Source organism: Oncorhynchus mykiss, chromosome 6 (assembly GCF_013265735.2).
Source record: "Oncorhynchus mykiss isolate Arlee chromosome 6, USDA_OmykA_1.1, whole genome shotgun sequence".
NCBI lineage: Eukaryota > Metazoa > Chordata > Actinopteri > Salmoniformes > Salmonidae > Oncorhynchus > Oncorhynchus mykiss.
In genome coordinates, this window is record NC_048570.1 from 82,935,097 (window position 1) to 82,957,067 (window position 21,971).

At 43.9% G+C, this 21,971-nt stretch overlaps 1 protein-coding gene across 3 annotated transcripts in view; it reads left to right on the forward strand.

Annotated features, from left to right (window-relative positions):
• The window catches only part of LOC110506865 (ADAMTS-like protein 3), a 249,991-nt gene that overhangs the window by 15,149 nt on the left and 212,871 nt on the right, over positions 1-21,971 (forward strand). For all 3 annotated transcript variants that reach the window (XM_036981198.1, XM_036981199.1, XM_036981200.1), the window contains exon 3: positions 10,484-10,609. In XM_036981198.1, the coding sequence (XP_036837093.1) occupies positions 10,484-10,609 (126 nt within the window). The remainder of the gene's footprint in view (positions 1-10,483; positions 10,610-21,971) is intronic.

Here is a 21,971-nt window from a genome sequence, read left to right on the forward strand (position 1 = left end):
GTCTTCCTCAGGCTTCCTTGTCTTCTCCCTGGACCTCCTCAATGTCCACCTCTTGAACATCAGACTCTGAGTCCTCATCTTCACTGTCACTTTCCAACCTTGTTGAGGATGGCTCGTTGTCAGGCTCAAAAAGCCTCAAATTTGCCTGGATGGACACCAATTTTTCAACCCTTGTATTGGTCAGCCTGTTGCGTGCTTTGGTTTGTGTGTTCCCAAACAAGGACCAGTTGCGCTCTGAGGCGGCTGATGTTGGTGGGATTTGGATGATGATGGAGGCAACACGGGAAAAGAGCCTCAGATCCACAAAGTCCCTTCCACCAGGTGGCTGATGACTGCCTTCAGCTCATCTGCAATGTAGAGACTGGTATGTCTGTTGTCCCTTGTGTCTGTGCTCTTGTAGAATACTGGTTGAGGGGTGGAGATGATGTAGTTAATTATTCCTTGCCCACGAACATTCAATCTCTCATCAGAGATTATTGCAATACAGTCCGCTTTCTCTATGATTTGCTTGACCTTCACTTGAACTCTGTTGAACTCTGCATCCTGCAAATGTGTAGATAAAGCATGTCTGGTTGGAGGGGTGTATGCTGGGCAAAGAACATTCAGAAATATCTTCCAATACACATTGCCTGTGAGCATCAGAGGTGAACCAGTTGCATATACAGCTCGAGCAAGATATTCATCAGCATTTCTCTGACTATGTTCCTCCATTGAGTCAAAAAAATTCCAGGAGGACCATGAGCTGTTGCTATCGAAACGGTGTCTGATTCATCATTTTCACCTTGAATAGAAGTAGAGGGACTTTTGTCAGAGGTTGCTTGTTGTGAGCGCTGAGGGAACTTTATGCACTTGGCTAGATGATTCTGCATCTTTTTTGCATTCTTCACATATTATTTGCCACAGTATTTGCAAATGTACACAGCTTTTCCTTCTACATTAGCTGCAGTGAAATGTCTCCACACATCAGATAGTGCTCATGGCATTTTCCTGTGAAGATTAGAAAAAATAAAATAAAATACAATTCCATGTACAGATAAATAGTTAAGCAGATAGATTTAACAACTTTCTTTATAAGATAAATGTTTTAAAATGAAACATGTATGGAAACAGCTGAATTAACACTCATCAGTTAGCAGGCTCAAGCAAGTTAAAATCCACATGGTAGCAAAAACTAACTAGCAGAAATTGTTAACAAGTTAGAAATGATTTAAACACACTTTGCTGTAGGCTACTATTTACTGGTTAACAAAAAATCATGTCATATAAAATATATTCACCCCACCCAGTACTGTAATCAATATATTCACCCCACCCAGTACTGTAATCAATATATTCACCCCACCCAGTACTGTAATCAATATATTCACCCCACCCAGTACTGTAATCAATATATTCACCCCACCCAGTACTGTAATCAATATATTTACCCCACCCAGTACTGTAATCAATATATTCACCCCACCCAGTACTGTAATCAATTAATTGACCCCACCCAGTACTGTAATCAATATATTGACCCCACCCAGTACTGTAATCAATATATTCACCCCACCCAGTACTGTAATCAATATATTGACCCCACCCAGTACTGTAATCAATATATTTACCCCACCCAGTACTGTAATCAATATATTCACCCCACCCAGTACTGTAATCAATATATTCACCCCACCCAGTACTGTAATCAATATATTGACCCCACCCAGTACTGTAATCAATATATTTACCCCACCCAGTACTGTAATCAATATATTCACCCCACCCAGTACTGTAATCAATATATTCACCCCACCAGTACTGTAATCAATATATTTACCCCACCCAGTACTGTAATCAATATATTCACCCCACCCAGCACTGTAATCAATATATTCACCCCACCCAGCACTGTAATCAATATATTCACCCCACCCAGTACTGTAATCAATATATTCACCCCACCCAGTACTGTAATCAATATATTCACCCCACCCAGTACTGTAATCAATATTTACCCCACCCAGTACTGTAATCAATATATTTACCCCACCCAGTACTGTAATCAATATATTCACCCCACCCAGTACTGTAATCAATATATTCACCCCACCCAGTACTGTAATCAATATATTCACCCCACCCAGTACTGTAATCAATATATTGACCCCACCCAGTACTGTAATCAATATATTCACCCCACCCAGTACTGTAATCAGAACTTACCAGAAAGCATGTAGTCCTTGGCTCAGACTGTGTAGTAGTGTGGTTTCAATAGCATCTCATTAGTGTGCAAGATTTTGAGAATTAGCTGTACATGTCATGGAAGAGTGTACTGCACATGTGATGGAAGAATGCACTGTGCATGCAGAGGGTTGTAATTCCATTGAATTGGGGATAGTTTAACCAAAATATGCCATAAGTCCTAGAATTGCCTTGTGTATCCCACAAAAAAAGATCACTGTTATAAGCAATATTTTGGGGAAAATTTCCAGAAAATGTCCTAACATTTCCCGGAAAGTTTCCAACCCTTTGCAACCCTACTTGCAGGTCTCTGCTATAGAAGAGTTATTACAGCACATCTAGTATGGTACCAAACTAGGCTGCTCTGCTCTGCCTGCTCCCTCATCTTCTCTCTAATGCAGGTTCAATGTCAGCAGCCCTGGTATTTGAGCCAAAGCTGAAGAGTGAAAAGATCACTTTCTGTCCTCACACCTCAGGCACCAGTCACCTCTTCACCCCACAGCTGAACCTCTACTGAGGACTGCTCTATGGCCAACCCTGTGGCCTGCATGGGCCAATGTGTGCGTGTGTGTGTGGTGTGTGTGGTGTGTATGTGAGATGTGTGTGTGTGTGTGGTGTGTGTGGTGTGTATGTGAGGAGCAAGTCACAGGCTTGTGTGAAAGACTCTTTCATTCACATGGACAGTGTGTCCATTCAGTCTCCTCTCAGCTGCAAACACACTGGCTCCATTTCCACTCTGGGTTCTCTGCCAATCAGCTGGTTGGAATCTGTTTCTCTCTCCTCTCTGTCACTGTCTATCTGATTTATCTCACCCCCTCCCTCCCCCACTGATTCCTCCACTTTCAAGTGGGCCACGTATGCAATCTCCAGAATGATTAAATCAACGATTTAAAGTTACAGTTGCGCTTCAGTTTATGTGACAAAATAACAAAGTATACTGTAGATAATCATTGTACCATCTAAACTACAGTGAAGTATATTTTCCAGAACCAAACATATTGTTAATTCAGCTGCTTGAAGCTGGTGTACAAAACAGAAAGTCAAAAATGCAAAAACAAAATGGGAAGCATGGAAATGGCACACGTAGAACATATCTACCGCTTCTTAGACTTGCTTTTAAGTAGAATGATAGATCTATAACTCAATTTCTATGTGAATTTGGTTGGTGTTCCCAAAAAGTTATATATTGCCACTTTAAAACTTCTAAATGAACATTTTAAAGAAGTATCATCATATAGAATAGAACTTTATTATTCCCACAACTAACAATCAGCACAGAACACACATTTGGGAGGAGCACAGCGTAGGGCGTCATTACAGAAAGCAAACATTTTAATAATAGTTTTTATTTAAATTGATCAAAGTCAACAACAAAAAACTACATATATATATATATATATATACATTATAGGGATGTAAAATAAAAATAAAAATAGAGTTAATCGCAGGATTTGAAATGTTCAAATTCTTAATTTGTTCGAATTAAGCTGTAATTTAAGATTTTCTTACAAAAAAGCATGAAAAGAATATTGACGTCCTGATTTTTCTAAAGTGATGGTTAGCAACATTAGGTAAATTAAGAAAGCACACTTTCGTTAACCTCAATGTCAACTTGTTTTTAGATTGCTTTGTTGGTTTTAAGCTGTATATATATTATGTATTTGGGATGTTTTCAGTGTATTTTGAGTGCTTTCAGACAATGCAAGTTATCGCGTAAAAATAAATGATGCACAGAAATTACAAGAAGTTAATTGGAGTTATGTGATAAACTCTGACAGCCCTAATTATTTATGGTAATTCTTAATATTTTTTTCCCAATGATAGTTTCCCCCTCATCTGATCGACACGTCCCTCAAACCTTTATAATCCGATTGTCATAGGGTTAGATGGGATGCCTCATGATATCACTCTCGCCTGAGGCCTTTAGTCCAAACTGGTATCTGTATCACCCTGTTCACCCTGTAGCCTGTTCTGCAGGACAACTTTGTCTTTGGTTTTTGGATTGTCTTTGCATATCCATGCTCTGTAGTCACATCTAGGTTAGGTGTGGAGTAGATGCCTCTCCTATCAACTTGCCCTCTTCCCACTGGTACCCAGATCTTTCCGTTAAATGTGACGGGCCATGGGCGACACACGCCATTAAACCTCTTCCTCTTTGGTTCACACTCCATTAACATTCCCTGCTATTGGTCCATCTCTCATAACAAACATCCATCACGGCGATAGTGACAGGAAGTGTTACCCTGGTGAGGGAAGCATTCTGGAATCTGTGGAAGTCTGAGCTATTTGCCTCTGGAGAGATGACGTAGCGTTCTGAAGGGATGCCAGTCGGGAACACAGATCAGGAATACCACACTTCCAGCAGGGCATTAACGTGGGAAAACAGCAGGGCTTTGTTCAACAGGGCACAACGTTGTGCAACGTTCAGTTGAATGAAAAAGGTTGTTGAAGAACATTGCGATTATAGCGGCTCAGGGGGCGAGTGCAGGGCCGTGCACAGACCTTTCAGGGGCAGATGCTCAAAATGAACCCCCTCCCCCCCGCTTGAAAAAAATGAATACATTTATAATTAATTTGAAATTCATAACAAACCAGATTTGTTGTTGTTGCATTGCATATTTATTTCTGGAACAACACTCACTCATCATCACAAAGTGTAAGCAATCTAGTTACAGTGCCTCCTAAAGACATGATTGACATGGGGGAAAGAGGGTGGACAATCAGCTGATCATTCATGTTGTTGATTGATGTAAATATGCTACTTAGTTATCTCCATTTATTTGACTGATTGTGATTTACCTCTCTATGTATTTCTGCCTCTCTCTGCTGTGCATCAGCCAACCAGACTGAATATTGATGTAGGCTAAATGAAATGTTATCAAGTGATAATGAAATGTCATGCTGCTGTGGCAGTACTGTTGTATTTAAACTAGGGAGCTAGACAGACACTTGACTGGTGACCGCATCTCTCAAGCTGTGCATGTTTAGATAGCGGGCCTGCGCAATCTCTGTACAGGCCATAATGGGGAAAAGGGGCAACCGGGCATGGGGGGGGGGGGGGGGGGGGGTGGCAAACTTGACAATGACTTGTGGGCAGTGGGTTCCGAACAACAATAAAAAAGAGCTATACAAAAAAGTCCTAACACCACAAAAAGGGCACTTTGGAGACAGGAAGGGCAAAGGGTCATGTGCTCTGCACAGGTAGAGCCTGTCTGTGCACGTGCCTGGGTCCGTGTGTACTGCAGCTGCTGCACAAGTTTTTCAATTCCAAATGGTGACACTCTCATATGGTCACACCCTGCTACACCCAACAAACCGTCATAGAAGTAGCAAATTGTTTAATGAACTGAATGCGTTCCCTCTTCCAAAGTTTCTCCCAGAGTTTCCCACAGACATTCATGTCAGAATTACTCAGACTGTCTACATGGCAGCTTCAGAGACTTATGCTTCATAGTCAAGAGGCAGTGTTTCCCTTGAAGAAGCTTTCTGGGCAGCAACAATTTCCATTGAAACCAGTTGAAACCAAAGTATTTCAGGTGGGGGGAGATAGATATGATTTTGAAGAGGTCAACACCTCTAAATAATGCTTTCTTCCAAGAGGGGCTCTTTACATTTTCTTAAACTCAGGGGGCGGCGTTAGTTTAGCTTTCAACTTCGTTCTGATAAGCAACTGGATATAATTGGAACGCTTTGAACTCTTAACAGCACTGTTATTAATACTGTGTGTGTACTCCCCCTAAACCTTACCCTCTCTGAACAGCGAAGTAGATAAGATAATGCCAAGCTAGGCCAAAGGGGTCCAAAGTGGTCCCAATTGGGCCAAGTCGGGCCTCGTTGGAATCTATGCTTCTGTTGTGGGATTTTCTTTTGGGTCCAGCCAGCCCTTCAGTACCCTTAGTAGTACCCTTCCAAATGTTCTTTCTAGGGGAATTGGATTTTTGTCAATTGCCCCATGTCGTGATGTGTCTCTTAATTGTCCCAGGAAGAAAGCTGTGATTATTTGGCTGTGTATACACACACTCACGCACTGATACGCACTCACGCACTGATACACACACACACACACACACTCTCTGTATCTGATGTTTCAAAAACAAATTCTATTTAGATCTTCAAAAATGACCATTGTGAAATCAGAGTGTGCGGGTGTGTGTGTGTGCGGGTGTGTGTGTCAGTACAGGTTAAATCAAGATATTGTCCTGTGAAGAAAGGACCATTCATGGTAAACCATTTGTTGGGGGGTGACTCTGTGACTGGGATCACCAGTGGTGTGCTGGAGCTGAACAGATTAGTGTGTGTGTGTGTTTGTATATGTGTGTGTGTTTTGTATGAATAGAGATGTTATTGTTCCTACTCTACTGCCTCTGAGGGTGAAAATAGACTTTTACACAATGAGATCAGACTTGACTTTCCCTCTCTATCACACCTGCTCTCTCTCTGTCTCTCTCTCACCACTAGTGGTGGGGTGGCTGGTGTGTTAGTTTTTAATCTGCCACTTTAACATTACTTTTCCCCCTCACTTGGCTGTAGATGATACTCCAAAAGGTTTTGGGATATTTAGTTCCCCTACCGAGATAGTAAACAGTCATATTTTCTGTAGTCAGGTTAATGTCATAGAGCCCCATTCATTCTGAAAGTGCCTAAAACACCTTATATACATTCCAACCCATGTTGGGGGAGGGTTTGTCCAGGGTTGGCCGTCATTGTAAAATAAGAATTTGTTTTTAACTGACTTGCCAAGTTAAATAAAGGTTACATTTAAAAATAATAATAATAAATAATATTAAAGTAGTTCTTGACCAGGTTTGCACACATTGCAGCAGGGATTTTGGTCCACTCCTCCATACAGACCTTCTCCAGACCTTTCAGGTTTCAGGGCTGTCGCTGGGCAATACGGACTTTCAGCTCCCTCCAAAGATTTTCTATTGGGTTCGGGTATGGAGACTGGCTAGGCCACTCCAGGACCTTGAAATGCTTCTTACGGAGCCACTCTTTAGTTGCCCTGGTTGTGTGTTTCGGGTCGTTGTCATTCTGGAAGACCCAGCCACGACCCATCTTCAATGCTCTTACTGAGGGAAGGAGGTTGTTGGCCAAGATCTCGCGATACATGGCCCCATCCATCCTCCCCTCAATACGGTGCAGTCGTCCTGTCCTCTTTGCAGAAAAGCATCCCCAAAGAATGATGTTTCCACCTCCATGCTTCACAGTTGGGATGGTGTTCTTGGGGTTGTACTCATCCTTCTTCTTCCTCCAAACACGGCAAGTGGAGTTTAGACCAAAAAGCTTTATTTTTGTCTCATCAGACCTTCTCCCATTCCTCCTCTGGATCATCCAGATGGTCATTGGCAAAATTCAGACGGGCCTGGAAATGCGCTGGCTTGAGCAGGGGGACCTTGCGTGCACTGCAGGATTTTAATCCATGACGGCGTAATTTGTTACTAATGGTTTTCTTTGAGACCGTGATCTCAGCTCTCTTCAGGTCATTGACCAGGTCCTGCCGTGTAGTTCTGGGCTGATCCCTCACCTTCCTAATGATCATTGATGCTTTACGAGGTGAGATCTTGCATGGAGCCCCAGACCGAGGGTGATTGACCATCATCTTGAACTTCTTCCATTTTCTAATAATTGCGCCAACAGTTGTTGCCTTCTCACCAAGCTGCTTGCCTGTTGTCCTGGAGCCCATCTCAGCCTTGTTTAGGTCTACAATTGTATCCCTGATGTCCTTACATAGCTCTCTGGTCTTGGCCATTGTGGAGAGGTTGGAGTCTGTTTGATTGAGTGTGTGGACAGGTGTCTTTTATACAGGTAACGAGTTCAAACAGGTGCAGTTAATACAGGTAATGAATGGAGAACATGAGGGATTCTTAAAGAAAAACTAACAGATCTGTGAGAGCCGGAATTTTTACTGGTTGGTAGGTGATCAAATACTTATGTCATGCAATAAAATGCTAATAAATTATTTAAAAATCATACAATGTGATTTTCTGGATTTTTGTTTTAGATTCTGTGTCTCACAGTTGAAGTATACCTATGATAAAAATTACAGACCTCTACATGCTTTGTAAGTAGGAGAACCTGCAAAATCGGCTGTGTGTCAAATACTTGTTCTCCCCACTGTACATACATACATACATACATACATACATACATACATACATACACAGACTCACACACACGTGCATACACATACATACACCACGCATGCACGCACGCACACTCACACACACACACATGTACACACACACACACCACAGACACACTCTGGGGTGTTGTGTAAGCTATACTTAGTGGTGATTTCTCTGTCCCTACAGACATTGAAGCGATGCATGACCCTTGCAAAAGAGATCGAGAGACCGGGAGAGTGAGACAGAGAGAGAGAAAGAGAGTTACAGAGAGATAGAGATAGACAGAAAAAGAGAGAGACAGAGAGTCCGAGAGGGAGAGAGAGAGAGGGAGAGAGAGACCAGCTGTGCCCTCCAAAGGGCAGGATAGCCCAGACACCAGACACGGTCACTCTAGTGGTGTGTAAACTCAATTAGAGGTCTTGCTGTTATGGTGGGCTGTTACGCCATGACCCAGTGACTTCACAGCGGGAGAGTGTGTGCGTGTGTGTGTGTGTGTGTGTGCATACATGCAGGTGTGAGTGTGTGTGCATGCAGGTGTGTGTTAGAGAGAGTGTGAGTCTGGCCAGATGTGGGCATAGACGGATTGCTGCTCCAAATGTGACTCATGGCTTCTTTCCAAACCTTTACAGGGGATGTAGACACTTTGGGTGTGTGCTGCTTGATAGTGTTTTGGAGTGCTGTGAGGAGGGTCCAGCATCTGTGTGTGTGTGTGTGTTTGCACGTGTGAACGTGTGTTCAAGGGTACAGGCACTTTCTATAATTTATGGACCAGACAGAACCTATTCTGTAGTGCAAGACCAGTTTGATCAGAGACTGAAGGCTATCTCTCTGATTATTCTATGGTATTTGTCTCTTAGTGACTCAACATTGTGTCTGTTCTACTCTGCCTGTGGTAATGCCTGTCAAACCCAGTGGACTCAGAGCCTGCTGTCTGAATCTGACAACATCAGTGTCTCCACCAGCCAGCCTGTTTCCAGGGTAACTACTGTTTTAACCCTTTCAGACAGAATGGGCACCCTACTTAAAAGTCATGTCTGTCGACACCTGAGGGACTTACGTGTGTCTGTGTTTATTTTGGTTCCTCTGGTCCAGACTTATATATAGGGGGGGGGGGGGGGGGTCACAGGATGCACCCCAAATGGATCCATATTCCTTTCATAGTGCACTACTTTAGACCAGCGCCCATTGAGTTTTGGTCAAAACCAGTGCACTGTATAGGGAATAGGGTGCCATTTGTGATGCAACCCCAGTTCATACAGATGGCAGTGTGCTTTGTGTGTCCGGGTGGGGTGGGGGACGAAGGGGGGGGGGCTTCACACATGGGCTTTGTTTAGGCTGGAGTCTGGGTGCAGGGTTGTGTCTGTCTGGAGGACAGCTCAGTGGGAGAAGACTGGAGTCCTGCCTCTCAGCTGGTGTCTTCTATGGTGTCCTGTCAGACACCCACCAAGTTACTGATGAAAGAGTGTGTGTCTGACTCTCTTCTCAGTGTGTGTGTGTGTGTGTGTGTGATTTGCACAATTTCAGGAAGAATGCCGTGCTCGCCACAGAATTCAGTGATGTTAGCTGGAGCACAGCTAGTCTCTCCTGTGTATACACACAGTGTGAATACGATACCAACCCCGGTCTACTTGGGGAGACGATATCACTGCATCTGTTTATTAAACAAGACTTAGGTCCAGGTTTCTCTCCTCTAATGAACATCACATAGATTAGTAGTGTGATTTACGGTCTGTTCTGAGAGCTACGGTGACTAGCACTACGTCGTCTTGGAGCTGAGTCTGCAGCTGAGAGGAGTGAATGTTGCTCTGCACATTTGCACAATGATGACACACATGCGTGTGTGTGTGTGTGTGTGCGCGCATGCGTGCGTGCTCGTGTGTGTGTGTGTGTGTGTTGGAAGAAGTTCACATTATTAGCTCTATTCAGGTAAAACCTCTAACAGAGTTACCAGGGATCTCTTCTTTGGTAACAGAGTTACCAGGGATCTCTTCTTGGGGAACAGAGTTACCAGGGATCTCTTCTTGGGGAACAGAGTTACCAGGGATCTCTTCTTGGGAAACAGAGTTACCAGGGATCTCTTCTTGGGGGATTTCAAGTTTTCTATTCATATGTTTATTTTCTACCTCCTGTCTCCCCAGTGTGGAGCGACCCAGAGCCAGACCCAGGGTGCCGTGTTCCTGCCTGAGTTTGCTCTGTCCCCTCAGGGAAGTTTCCTGGAGGACGCTACCGAGGACCAGTTCCTTACCTACAGATACGACGACCAGGTGGGTACACACACACACACACACACACACACACACACACACACACACACACACACACACACACACACACACACACACACACACACACACACACACACAATGGAAAACCTGATCCTCTGAGTGAGTCTGCTGTGAGTGGCGTGTGGGAGTAAGGGAGAGAAAGATGGGGTGTTTTTGGGGTGTAGACAACAAATGAGACACACATGACATGTCAAAAGAACAACTATTTCTAAGCAGTAGGAAAAGTCCCCAAATGTCTTTTTCTATCGTATACACTATGTGAGAAGATATTGAGAGGTCCAGGATACAATGCATTCTTCTCTCTGCATCTTCTCACATGTGGAACCTTTTCTCCAGTTTGATTCAATAAAGCCGCGTGCTCCTGCTGATCCATCTGGCGTTGGGCTGAAGAGCTCAGGATAATAAAGCTATCTTGTTTTTTTGCTCTCAATTTGGCCTTTTGGATCAGGAACCACAAAATTCTGGTTAAAATGTTGAGTACATGATGTTTTGAAAAGCTCGCATCTGACCAATATCAGGACAAATGATCCCTAATTATACGCAGAAACATGTCTGAATGTTTCAAGTTGGATTTCTCCTGAAGTATTTGTCTGGAATTTGTATGGTTGTATGGCCCAGAACTTTTTTTGAAGCACCAAATTCAATAGAAAATACTGGTCTGTCACTTGGCCCATGGGTTAGTTGAATAGAGATGAATAGCATCACATTTGTCTGTGAATTTCAGACATGCAGTTAAATGCCAGAGAGGCTATTGAAGAGAGAACAAGTGGTATAAAGAGGCAGAGCCTGACAGAATATCTGTCCCATTTTTTTAGGCATACAGCAATGAGACATTTCCTTTAAAACACAGGTTTTCAGGCCATAACCTTTCTGTAGAGATGGACCCTGTACTGGGGTCGGGAAAGTGTTGGTCACTCACATTATCACAACCTATCACATTAGAACGGACTGAATCAGTGTTGACTAACTATCACTATTAAGGTTGCAAAATTCTGGTAACTTTCCCAAGTTTCCCAGAAATCCTGGCTGTAGAACGCAGGATTCCCTGCTTATTCCCTTCTGATACTGAGAATCATTCAACCAGGATGGTTCAGTCAGCAACATCACTGTGACCATGTCGGTCCCCAGACCTGCTGCTATAGGGACTTGACTTAGGACTCAGTATCAAATACAGTACAGGAGCGCAACTTTGGTTAAGAAGGGTGAAAGTAAAATAGAAAGTTGTTTCATTTTATTTTGATAAATACAGTCAGATTAACATTCCAAACAGCCTATCCGACTACTCGGAGGCGTCCACATGGTCCTAAAGCACATCGTTGTCTCGTTTTGTATCACATTCCTATGATAAAACTGGGGGGGACAAAAATGCAATTTCAGAATGTGGGGGGGAACATGTCGCCCCTGACTCAGTATGTTCAGTTTAGATATTCCAGTGCTACTAGGAGGATTTGTATGGAATGGGGTGCTTACCTGGGGAATGTCATATATTCCATGTGATGGCATCTCCCAAAAATATTGTATTTTCTTATTTATTTTTAAAGCTGACACATTTTGACCTCATTCAGGATTTGTCAAAGCTTGCTTTTGGTCTTTTTGGGAGATGCCATAACTTTGAATTTTTTGAGTACACAGTATGTTTGACTCTTTGTTGAAAACTTCCCGAATGATTCAGCCTGTCTCCCCTAGTCTTGAGTGATGCAGTCATGTTAAGTCCAAGATTGTAGAATTGGATGCTTCTGTCTCTCTCTTGTTGAGGATGTGTGTCTAGTGCTGTTCATGTTCCTGACTTAGACATGCCTGGATGAGTGATAGAGCTGCATTAAGCTACACAGACACGGTGGATAGTCTGTACATTGGAGTCTTGTTTTGGGTTTCTCTGTGTTAGTGGGTGTGTGACTAAACCAGTTCATGACTTACACCTGAGCTACATTAACATGGCTGATATATCTGTAGTATCTATAGACTATAGTCTGCATAGTGTTCGTTGGAGTCTTGTTTTGGGTTTCTCTGTGTTAGTGGGTGTGGGATGAAAGCTGCTAGGAAGTGAATTCATGGGGAATGTGTGGCTAAGCCAGACATTGTCTGGTCACTGGGACTGCTGCCAGGTGGCTCAGTGATGCTGTGGTGCTGGCTGCGGGAAGATCAAGGTTGTCGGTTCAATTCCCACGTCGGTCTCATACGCTGACTATGTGTTCACTGGGAGGAGGTTTTCACACACAGGGTTTATTGCATCCAATCTGATTTTAGTAAAAAAAGGTCCTGTAATGTGAATACTCTGAAAAATATGTATTTTCAAATGACTATAGTACCTTCGAAAGTAATGTGAAGAGCTGAATGAGCCTGGACGCTCTCAGAGTGATTTGAACCAAACTGAGTTCTTCCCTTGGGTCTTCTCTGCTTAACATAAAGACATTTGCACCACATCACACAATGCCACGATATGCTATAGGTCTGCATCTTCTATCTATTTTACAGCAAAAAAGTGAGACTTTCTTGTTTGTTATTTAGTCTTAACCCAGATACTGGTGATAGGGGTTCATTGAAAAGGGGACGCCAGGTCCCATATTCACAAAGAATCTTCCAGTAGGAGTGCATCTCATCTAGGATCAGACCCACACTTGCATGCCTCTAGCCCCCATTTTCTATTAGCCGAAGCAAAAGTCCTTTGTCATCTCAGAGACAGGAACAATACAGCACTCACAGCTTAGGCACCATGGCTGCGTCCCAAGTGGCACCCTAGTCCCTATATAGTGCACTACATTTGACCAGGGCCTTTAGGCCTCTGGTCAAAAGTAGTGCACTATATAGGGAATAGGGTGTAGTATGTATGACAAAGTGCCGACATACAAATTGCTGTATGACCCTGCGAATAGAGGAATGATGGAGGTAGACATCTGTTCCTAACACTTTCTCCTGTGGTAGTCTTGGACCAGAGCCTGCACTGACTTAGAAAGTCACTGCAGGAGGAACAAAGAGACTGCCTGAGGCTGAGCCAGTCTGTGGAACACACACACACACACACACACACACACACACACACACACACACACACACACACACACACACACACAGCGCCTACAGAAAGATACCCCTTGACTTATTCCACATTTTGGTGTGTTACATCCTGAATTATAAATGGATTCAATCCATTTTCAGAAATATCTCATTTACATAAGAATTCACACCCCTGAATCAATACTTTGTAGAAGCGCCTTTGGCAGCAATTACAGCTATGAATCTTTCTGGGTCTCTAAGAGCTTTCTACACCTGGATTGTGCAACATTTGCCCAATATTCTTTTCAAAATTATTAAATCTCTGTTAAATTGGTTGTTGAACATTGCTAGACAACCATTTTCAGGTTTTGCCGTAGATTTTCAAATAGATTTGAGTCTGTAACTTGGCCACTCAGGAACATTAATAGTTTTCTTGGTAACTCCAGTGTAGATTTGGCCTTGTGTTGTAGGTTATTGTCCTGCTGAAAGGTCAATCTCCCAGTGTCTGTTGGAAAGCAGACTGAACCAGGTTTTCCTCTAGGATTTTGCCTGTGCTAAGCTCCATTCTGGGGTTTTTTCAGGACAAAAAGTAAATTGCTTTGCCACATTTTTGTTGCAGTATTACTTTAATGCTTTGTTGCAAACAGGATGCATGTACTGCCTTCCTTCTTTTCACTCTGTCAATTAGGTTAGTATAGTGGAGTAAATACAATGTTGTTGATTCATCCTCAGTTTTCTCCTATCAGCCATTAAACTCTGTAACTGTTTTAAAGTCACCATTGGCCTCCTGTTGAAATCCCTGAGCGGTTTCCTTCCTCTCTGCCAACTGAGTTAGGAAGGACACTTGTATCTTTATAGTGACTGGGTGTATTGATACACCATCCAAAGTGTAATTAATAACTTCTCCATGCTCAAAGGGATATTCAATGTCTGTTTTTTTTACCCATCTACCAATTGTAAAATTGGAACCTCCCTGTCTTTGTGTCTGAATCTGTGTTTGAAATTCCCTGCTTGACTGAGGGAGATAGTCATTCAGAAATCTTGTTAAAACACTGTTATTGCACACAGAGTGAGTTCATTATTATGTTTTGTTAAGCAAATGTTTACTCCTGAACTTATTTAGGCTTGCCATAACAAAGGGGTTGAATAATTATTGACTCAAAACATTTCAGCTTTTCATTTTCAATGATTTAGTAGAAATGTCTAAAAACATAATTCCACTTTGACATTATGGGGTGTTGTGTGTAGGCCAGTGAAGAAAACATCTACATTTATTCCATATTGAATTCAGGCCGTAACAACAACGTGGAAAAAGTCAACGGGTGTGAATAATTTTTTAAGGTACGGTATGTTCACGCACGCACGCACACACACATACACACGCACACACGCACACACGCGCACACACACACAGACACAGACACAGACACACAGACATTGCCTGAGGCTGATAAACCAGCCAGTCTGTGGAACACACAAACACACACACATACACACACACACACACACACACACACACACACACACACACACACACACACACAGACACAGACACACAGACACACAGACATTGCCTGAGGCTGATAAACCAGCCAGTCTGTGGAACACACAAACACACACACACACGCACACCCATGCATACACGCAGACGCACACACAGACACACACACACATGCAGGCAGACATGCATACACACACATTCACACACATGTACACACACATAGACACACACACATGCAGGCATACACACACAGATACACACATGTACACACACACATTACCTGAGGCTGCTAAACCAGCCCGTCTGTGGAACACACACAAACACACACACATAGACACACACACACGGAGACACACACACTCCCATTCGCCGCCCGCTTGCACACACACACTGCCAGGGGTCCTATACCAGCCAGCTTAGGGAACATCTGGGATGCACTGCACTGTATAGCAGAGAGAAACATCTGGAATGCACTGCACTGTATAGCATAGAGAAACATATGGAATGCACTGCACTGTATAGCAGAGAGAAACATCTGGAATGCACTGCACTGTATAGCATAGAGAAACATATGGAATGCACTGCACTGTATAGCAGAGAGACACATCTGGAATGCAATGCACTGTATAGCAGAGAGACACATCTGGAATGCACTGCACTGTATAGCAGAGAGAAACATATGGAATGCACTGCACTGTATAGCAGAGAGAAACATCTGGAATGCACTGCACTGTATAGCAGAGAGAAACATCTGGAATGCACTGCACTATAGCAGAGAGAAACATCTGGAATGCAATGCACTGTATAGCAGAGAGACACATCTGGAATGCAATGCACTGTATAGCAGAGAGACACATCTGGAATGCACTGCACTGTATAGCAGAGAGAAACATATGGAATGCACTGCACTGTATAGCAGAGAGAAACATCTGGAATGCACTGCACTGTATAGCAGAGAGAAACATCTGGAATGCACTGCACTATAGCAGAGAGAAACATCTGGAATGCAATGCACTGTATAGCAGAGAGACACATCTGGAATGCACTGCACTGTATAGCAGAGAGAAACATCAGGAATGCACTGCACTGTATAGCATAGAGAAATGTGTAGCATGGGGTGTTTCATGATTTTGACACACGCGCGCACACACCTTGTCTGTTAGTCACAATAAGTTGCCTTATGTTGAGAAGCAGGCCTATTATTTTCCCAAATGAGCGTGCGTTGTGTCAACTTCTCATTCTGGTGTCATTCACCAGACTGGTGTGTTATTCTAGCATTAACGTGTGCATGTGTGTCTTTGTCTGTGTGTGTGTATGTCTGGATATTATTTTAGGGGTCTAAGTGGTTTTTGGTTGAATGGGCTTTAGTTAGAAAACATGGGCCTCTGTTTGGTGTGTGAGGAATGAGTTGAGACTATGGATAGGACATGCAAGAGAGTCATATACACACACACACACACACACACGCAAACACACACATGCAGGCAGACACACACATGCAGGCAGACACACACATGCAGGCAGACACACACATGCGCAGACACACACATGCGCAGACACACACATGCGCAGACACACACATGCGCACGCGCACACACACACACACACACACACACACACACACACACACACACACACACACACACACACACACACACATGCAGACACACAACACACACACACAAAATTCTCATCATTCTCATGTTCACTCTTTCAACCTGACTTTTCCTTTTTCAAGACTCTCCTCTTCTTTTAAGAGTCAATGTTTTATGAAACGTAGAAGTTCATGGTGCTGATGTTATCTGTTCCTGGATAAGAGCAGTGGTCGACGTTACGTAAATACAGTACTAAATTCTACTACTAAAACTGACCTGGGCTCAGCTTAACAACTGCTGAAGGTTTAACAGCTGTAGTGTTAGTGTACAGGGTCTTTACATTCTCTCATAGGTTGTAGATCTAACACAGTGACCACTTAGGAGCCACACGTGCACACTCTCTCAGGAGGGAGAGGGAGGGGAAGGTTGTGAAGGGTTAACGACACGGGGGTTAGTTGGGTTGTCCTCACAAAATGACTGTTGGTATGAGGGGAGGGGAAGGTTAGGGGAAGGTTGTGAAGGGTTAACGACACGGGGGTTAGTTGGGTTGTCCTCACAAAATTACTGTTGGTATGAGGGGAGGGGAAGGTTGTGAAGGGTTAACGACACGGGGGTTAGTTGGGTTGTCCTCACAAAATGACTGTTGGTATGAGGGGAGGGGAAGGTCGTGAAGGGTTAACGACACGGGTTAGTTGGGTTGTCCTCACAAAATGACTGTTGGTATGAGGGGAGGGGAAGGTTGTGAAGGGTTAACGACTCAGGGGTTAGTTGGGTTGTCCTCACAAAATGACTGTTGGTATGAGGGGAGGGGAAGGTTGTTGGAAGGTTGAAGTTAAAGAGGGAGGATCTGCTTTAAGATTCAGTACTGCTGTATTGGGGGAGGGAAAGGTTAGGGGAAGGTTAGTTGAGAGTTAGGACAAGGTTAAAAGAAGGCAGGACTGTGCTGAACAACAAGTGTGTCTCAGATAAAACCTCAATCCACTCTGACCTGTGTTACTAAACTCTTTCCCAAATAGTTGGCCAGTACAGTGGGTCTTGGCTAAATACAGGGTTGGCCAGAAACTTGTTTTTGTAAATTTTGCTCAGTCACAGCAAAGATATTTAACCAATGTCAGTGTGTAACTTTATAGCCACGTGTATTTGGCCTTTAATTACAAGAACCATAACCAGTAGGGTCAGAACTGGACCGCCCCTTTAAATGTTCAGCTCAGATGAGTAGTGTATCTGACCTTCTCAGCACGACCACCTCTATCTCCTAGCTCTTTGTACTGCAGCCTGTTACAGTCAACAGGAGTGGCTGAGATTAGCTAACACACAGAAATATCAGCCGCTGTGGGTTTAGTGGCTTTAGGAGGTTAGACAAGCACAGTAAACCGCTGGGCAGTAAAACAAAGAGGCATGTAAGTAAAGGCCATGGACTCATCCCAAATGGCACCCATTTCCCTGCATAGTGCACTACTTTTGACTAGGGCCCATAGTGCACCACTTTTGAGCAGAGCGCTATGGGCCCTAGTCAAAAGTATCCACTACATAGGGCATAGGGTGCCATTCATTTTCAGACACAGCCTTGGTGTACATTCTGTCTGAGTGTGCTTTCCCTACAAGCAAATAGAGAGGCATGGGAGGGGCTTGTGTTAGCAAACGGGCAGTCAAGTGTGTGTCTCTGTGTGTGTGTGTGTGTGTGTGTAAGTAATTCCTCTGGATCCAGTCCTCTGAAAAAAGAGGAGAGAGAGAGAGAGAGAGAGAGAGAATCGGATGAGGGTAACATCACAGTCCGAAGCCAAATGACAGTCTTTCTTGTGAAACTTTACGGCTCTACCGAGATCCCTAAAAATATGGGGCTTTTTAAAACTCTTGACACACTGCACAGATCCAGAGCTACCCCGCCTCGTTGCCTCATTCTAGGGACAATAGAATCATAAATTACCTGTCAGAGGAGCTTACAAAGATATCTAACATGAGCAGCAATGTAACACGCTGGAACACCAAAAGCCTCATGTGAAAGTTGTAAGCCTAAATCAAATGAGAAAAGGTTGAAGTTCAGTATGCACACTATCTGACATTCTGTGTGTTTGCGTGCTTACGTACGTGCGTGTGTGTCTGCGATGTACAGTACGGTGCCTTCGGAAAGCATTTAGACCCCTTGACTTTTTCCACATTTTGTTACGCTACAGCCTTATTCTAAAATATATTAAATACAAAAATATCCTCAGCAATCTTAACACTAAACCCCATAATGACAAAACAAAAACAGGTTTGTAGAAAATTTAACAAAATAATTAGAATAAGAAAACAAATACATTTACATAAGTATTCAGACCCTTTGCTATGAGACTCGAAGTTGAGCTCAGGTGCATCCTGTTTCCATTGATCATCCTAGAGATGTTTCTACAACTTGATTTAGAAAGGCACACACCTGTCTATATAAGGTCCCACAGTTGACAGTGCATGTCAGAGCAAAAACTAAGCCATGAGGTGGAAGGAATTGTCCGTAGAGCTCCGAGACAGGATTGTGTCGAGGCACAGATCTGAGGAAGGGTACCAGCATTGAAGGTCCCCAACAACACAGTGACCTCCGTTCTTAAATGGAAGAAGTTTGGAATCACCAAGATTCTTCCTAGAGCTGACCGCCCGGCCAAACTGAGCAATCGGGGGAGAAGGGCCTTGGTCAGGGAGGTGACCAAGAACCCGATGGTCACACTGACAGAGCTCCAGAGTTCCTCTGTGGAGATAGGAGAGCCTTCCTGAAGGACAACCCTCTCTGCAGCACTCCACCAATCAGGCCTTTATGGTAGAGAGCCAAGACGGAAGCCAATCCTCAGTAAAAGGCACATGACAGCCCGCTTGAAGTTTGCCAAAAGGCACTATTGACTCTCAGACCATGAGAAACAAGATTCTCTGTTCTGATGAAGCCAAGATTAAACTCTTTGGCCTGAATGCCAAGTGTCACGTCTGGAGGAAACATGGCATCATCACAACCAGCATGATGCTGTGGGGATGTTTTTCAGCGGCAGGGACTGGGAGACTTGTCAGGATCGAGGCAAAGATGAACGGAGCAAAGTACAGAGAGATCCTTGATGAAAACCTGGTCCAGACCTCAGACTGTGGTGAAGATTAAACTTCCAACAGGACAACGAACCCTAAGCACACAGACAAGTCTCTGAATGTCCTTGAGTGGCCCAGCCAGAGCCCGGACTTGAACCCGATCGAACATCTCTGGAGAGACCTGAAACTAGCTGTGCAGCAACGCTCCCCATCCAACCTGACAGAGCTTGAGAGGATCTGCAGAGAACAATGGGAGACACACCCCAAATAAAGGTGTGCCAAGCTTGTAGCGTCATACCAAAGAAAACTCAAGGCTGTAATTGCTACCAAAGGTGCTTCAACTTAGGAAATGTGATATTTTTGTTTTTAATTTTTTATAAATTATAGAACATTTCTAAACCTGTTTTTCCTTTGTCACTATGGGGTATTGGGTGTAGATTGATGAGGGAAAAAACTATTCAATACATTTTGGAATAATGTGCAACCTAACAAAATGTGGAAAAAGTCAAGGGGTCTGAATATTTTCCGAAGGTACTGATCAGTAGTGATGATCAGTATGTGAGTGATGATCAGTATGTGAGTGATGATCAGTATGTGTGTGATGATCAGTATGTGTGTGATGGTCAGTATGTGTGTGATGGTCAGTATGTGTGTGATGGTCAGTATGTGAGTGATGATCAGTATGTGTGTGATGATCAGTATGTGTGTGATGGTCAGTATGTGAGTGATGATCAGTATGTGTGTGATGGTCAGTATGTGTGTGATGATCAGTATGTGTGTGATGGTCAGTATGTGAGTGATGATCAGTATGTGAGTGATGGTCAGTATGTGAGTGATGGTCAGTATGTGAGTGATGGTCAGTATGTGTATGGTGGTCTGTATGTGTGTGATGATCTGTATGTGTGTGATGATCAGTATGTGTGTGATGATCAGTATGTGTGTGATGGTCAGTATGTGTGTGATGATCAGTATGTGTGTGATGGTCAGTGGCACGCTTTCATTCAGTTGAGTCAGAAGCAGTAGAGAGATGGTGTGAATGTTTTTTTTTCTCTCTCCATAGAAACAGGAGGGGAACGAGGGATGGAGTAAGGAGGGAGGGAAGGTAGTAACTGTAGGCGTTGGGGAGAGGAGAAACTTTGAGAGAGTTAGAGAGAGAGTTAATGAAAGAGAGAAGGAGAGAGGTAGCAGACTAATAACAGCTTGTTGGTTCCCTCTAGACTCATTAGCTGATCCACTACTGCATCTCTTAATTAGTGCTTTCTATATTATAACATGTAATGACCCCTTTGAATAAGTCTGTCTGAAAGGAGAAGATGAGGAGATAGATGGATAGGAGAAGGGGGGACAAAGAGAACAGAGAAGGGGTGAGAGAAAAATATGAGAGAGAGAAGAGATGGAGAGAGAGAGGAAGTGAGGGAAGACGGCGAGGGAGAGAGAGAGAGAAGACAGGGGGAGGAGGGAGGGAGAGAGAGAGAGACACGGAGAGGAGGGAGGGAGAGAGAGAAGACAGGGAGAGGAGAGGGAGAGAGAGAAGACAGGGAGAGGAGAGAGAGAGAGGATACAGGGAGAGGAGAGAGAGAGAAGACAGGGAGAAGAGAGGGAGAGAGAGAGAAGACAGGGAGAGGGAGAGAGAGAGAGAGAGAAGACAGGGAGAGGAGAGGGAGAGAGAAGACAGGGAGAGGAGAGAGAGAGAGAGAAGACAGAGAGAGAGAGAGAGAAAAGACAGGGAGAGGAGAGGGAGAGAGAGAGAAGAAAGGGAGAAGAGAGGGAGAGCGAGAGAAGACAGGGAGAGGAGAGGGAGAGAGAGAGAGAAGACAGGGAGAGGAGAGAGAGAGAGAGAAGACAGGGAGAGGAGAGAGAGAGAGAAGACAGGGAGAGGAGAGGGAGAGAGAGAAGACAGGGAGAGAGAGAAGACAGGGAGAGGAGAGGGAGAGAGAGACGACAGGGAGAGGAGAGAGCGAGAGAGAAGACAGGGAGAGGAGAGGGAGAGAGAGAAGACAGTGAGAGGAGAGGGAGAGAGAGAAGACAGGGAGAGGAGAGGGAGAGAGAGAAGACAGGGAGAGGAGAGGGAGAGAGAGAAGACAGGGAGAGGAGAGGGAGAGAGCAGCAAGAGGAAACAGAGAAAATAGAGTAAAGGAGTGTATTTGACCTACGCTGCACGCAGTGAAAAACACAAGGTCTTTCTTTGTGTTGTATCTCTTTCCTC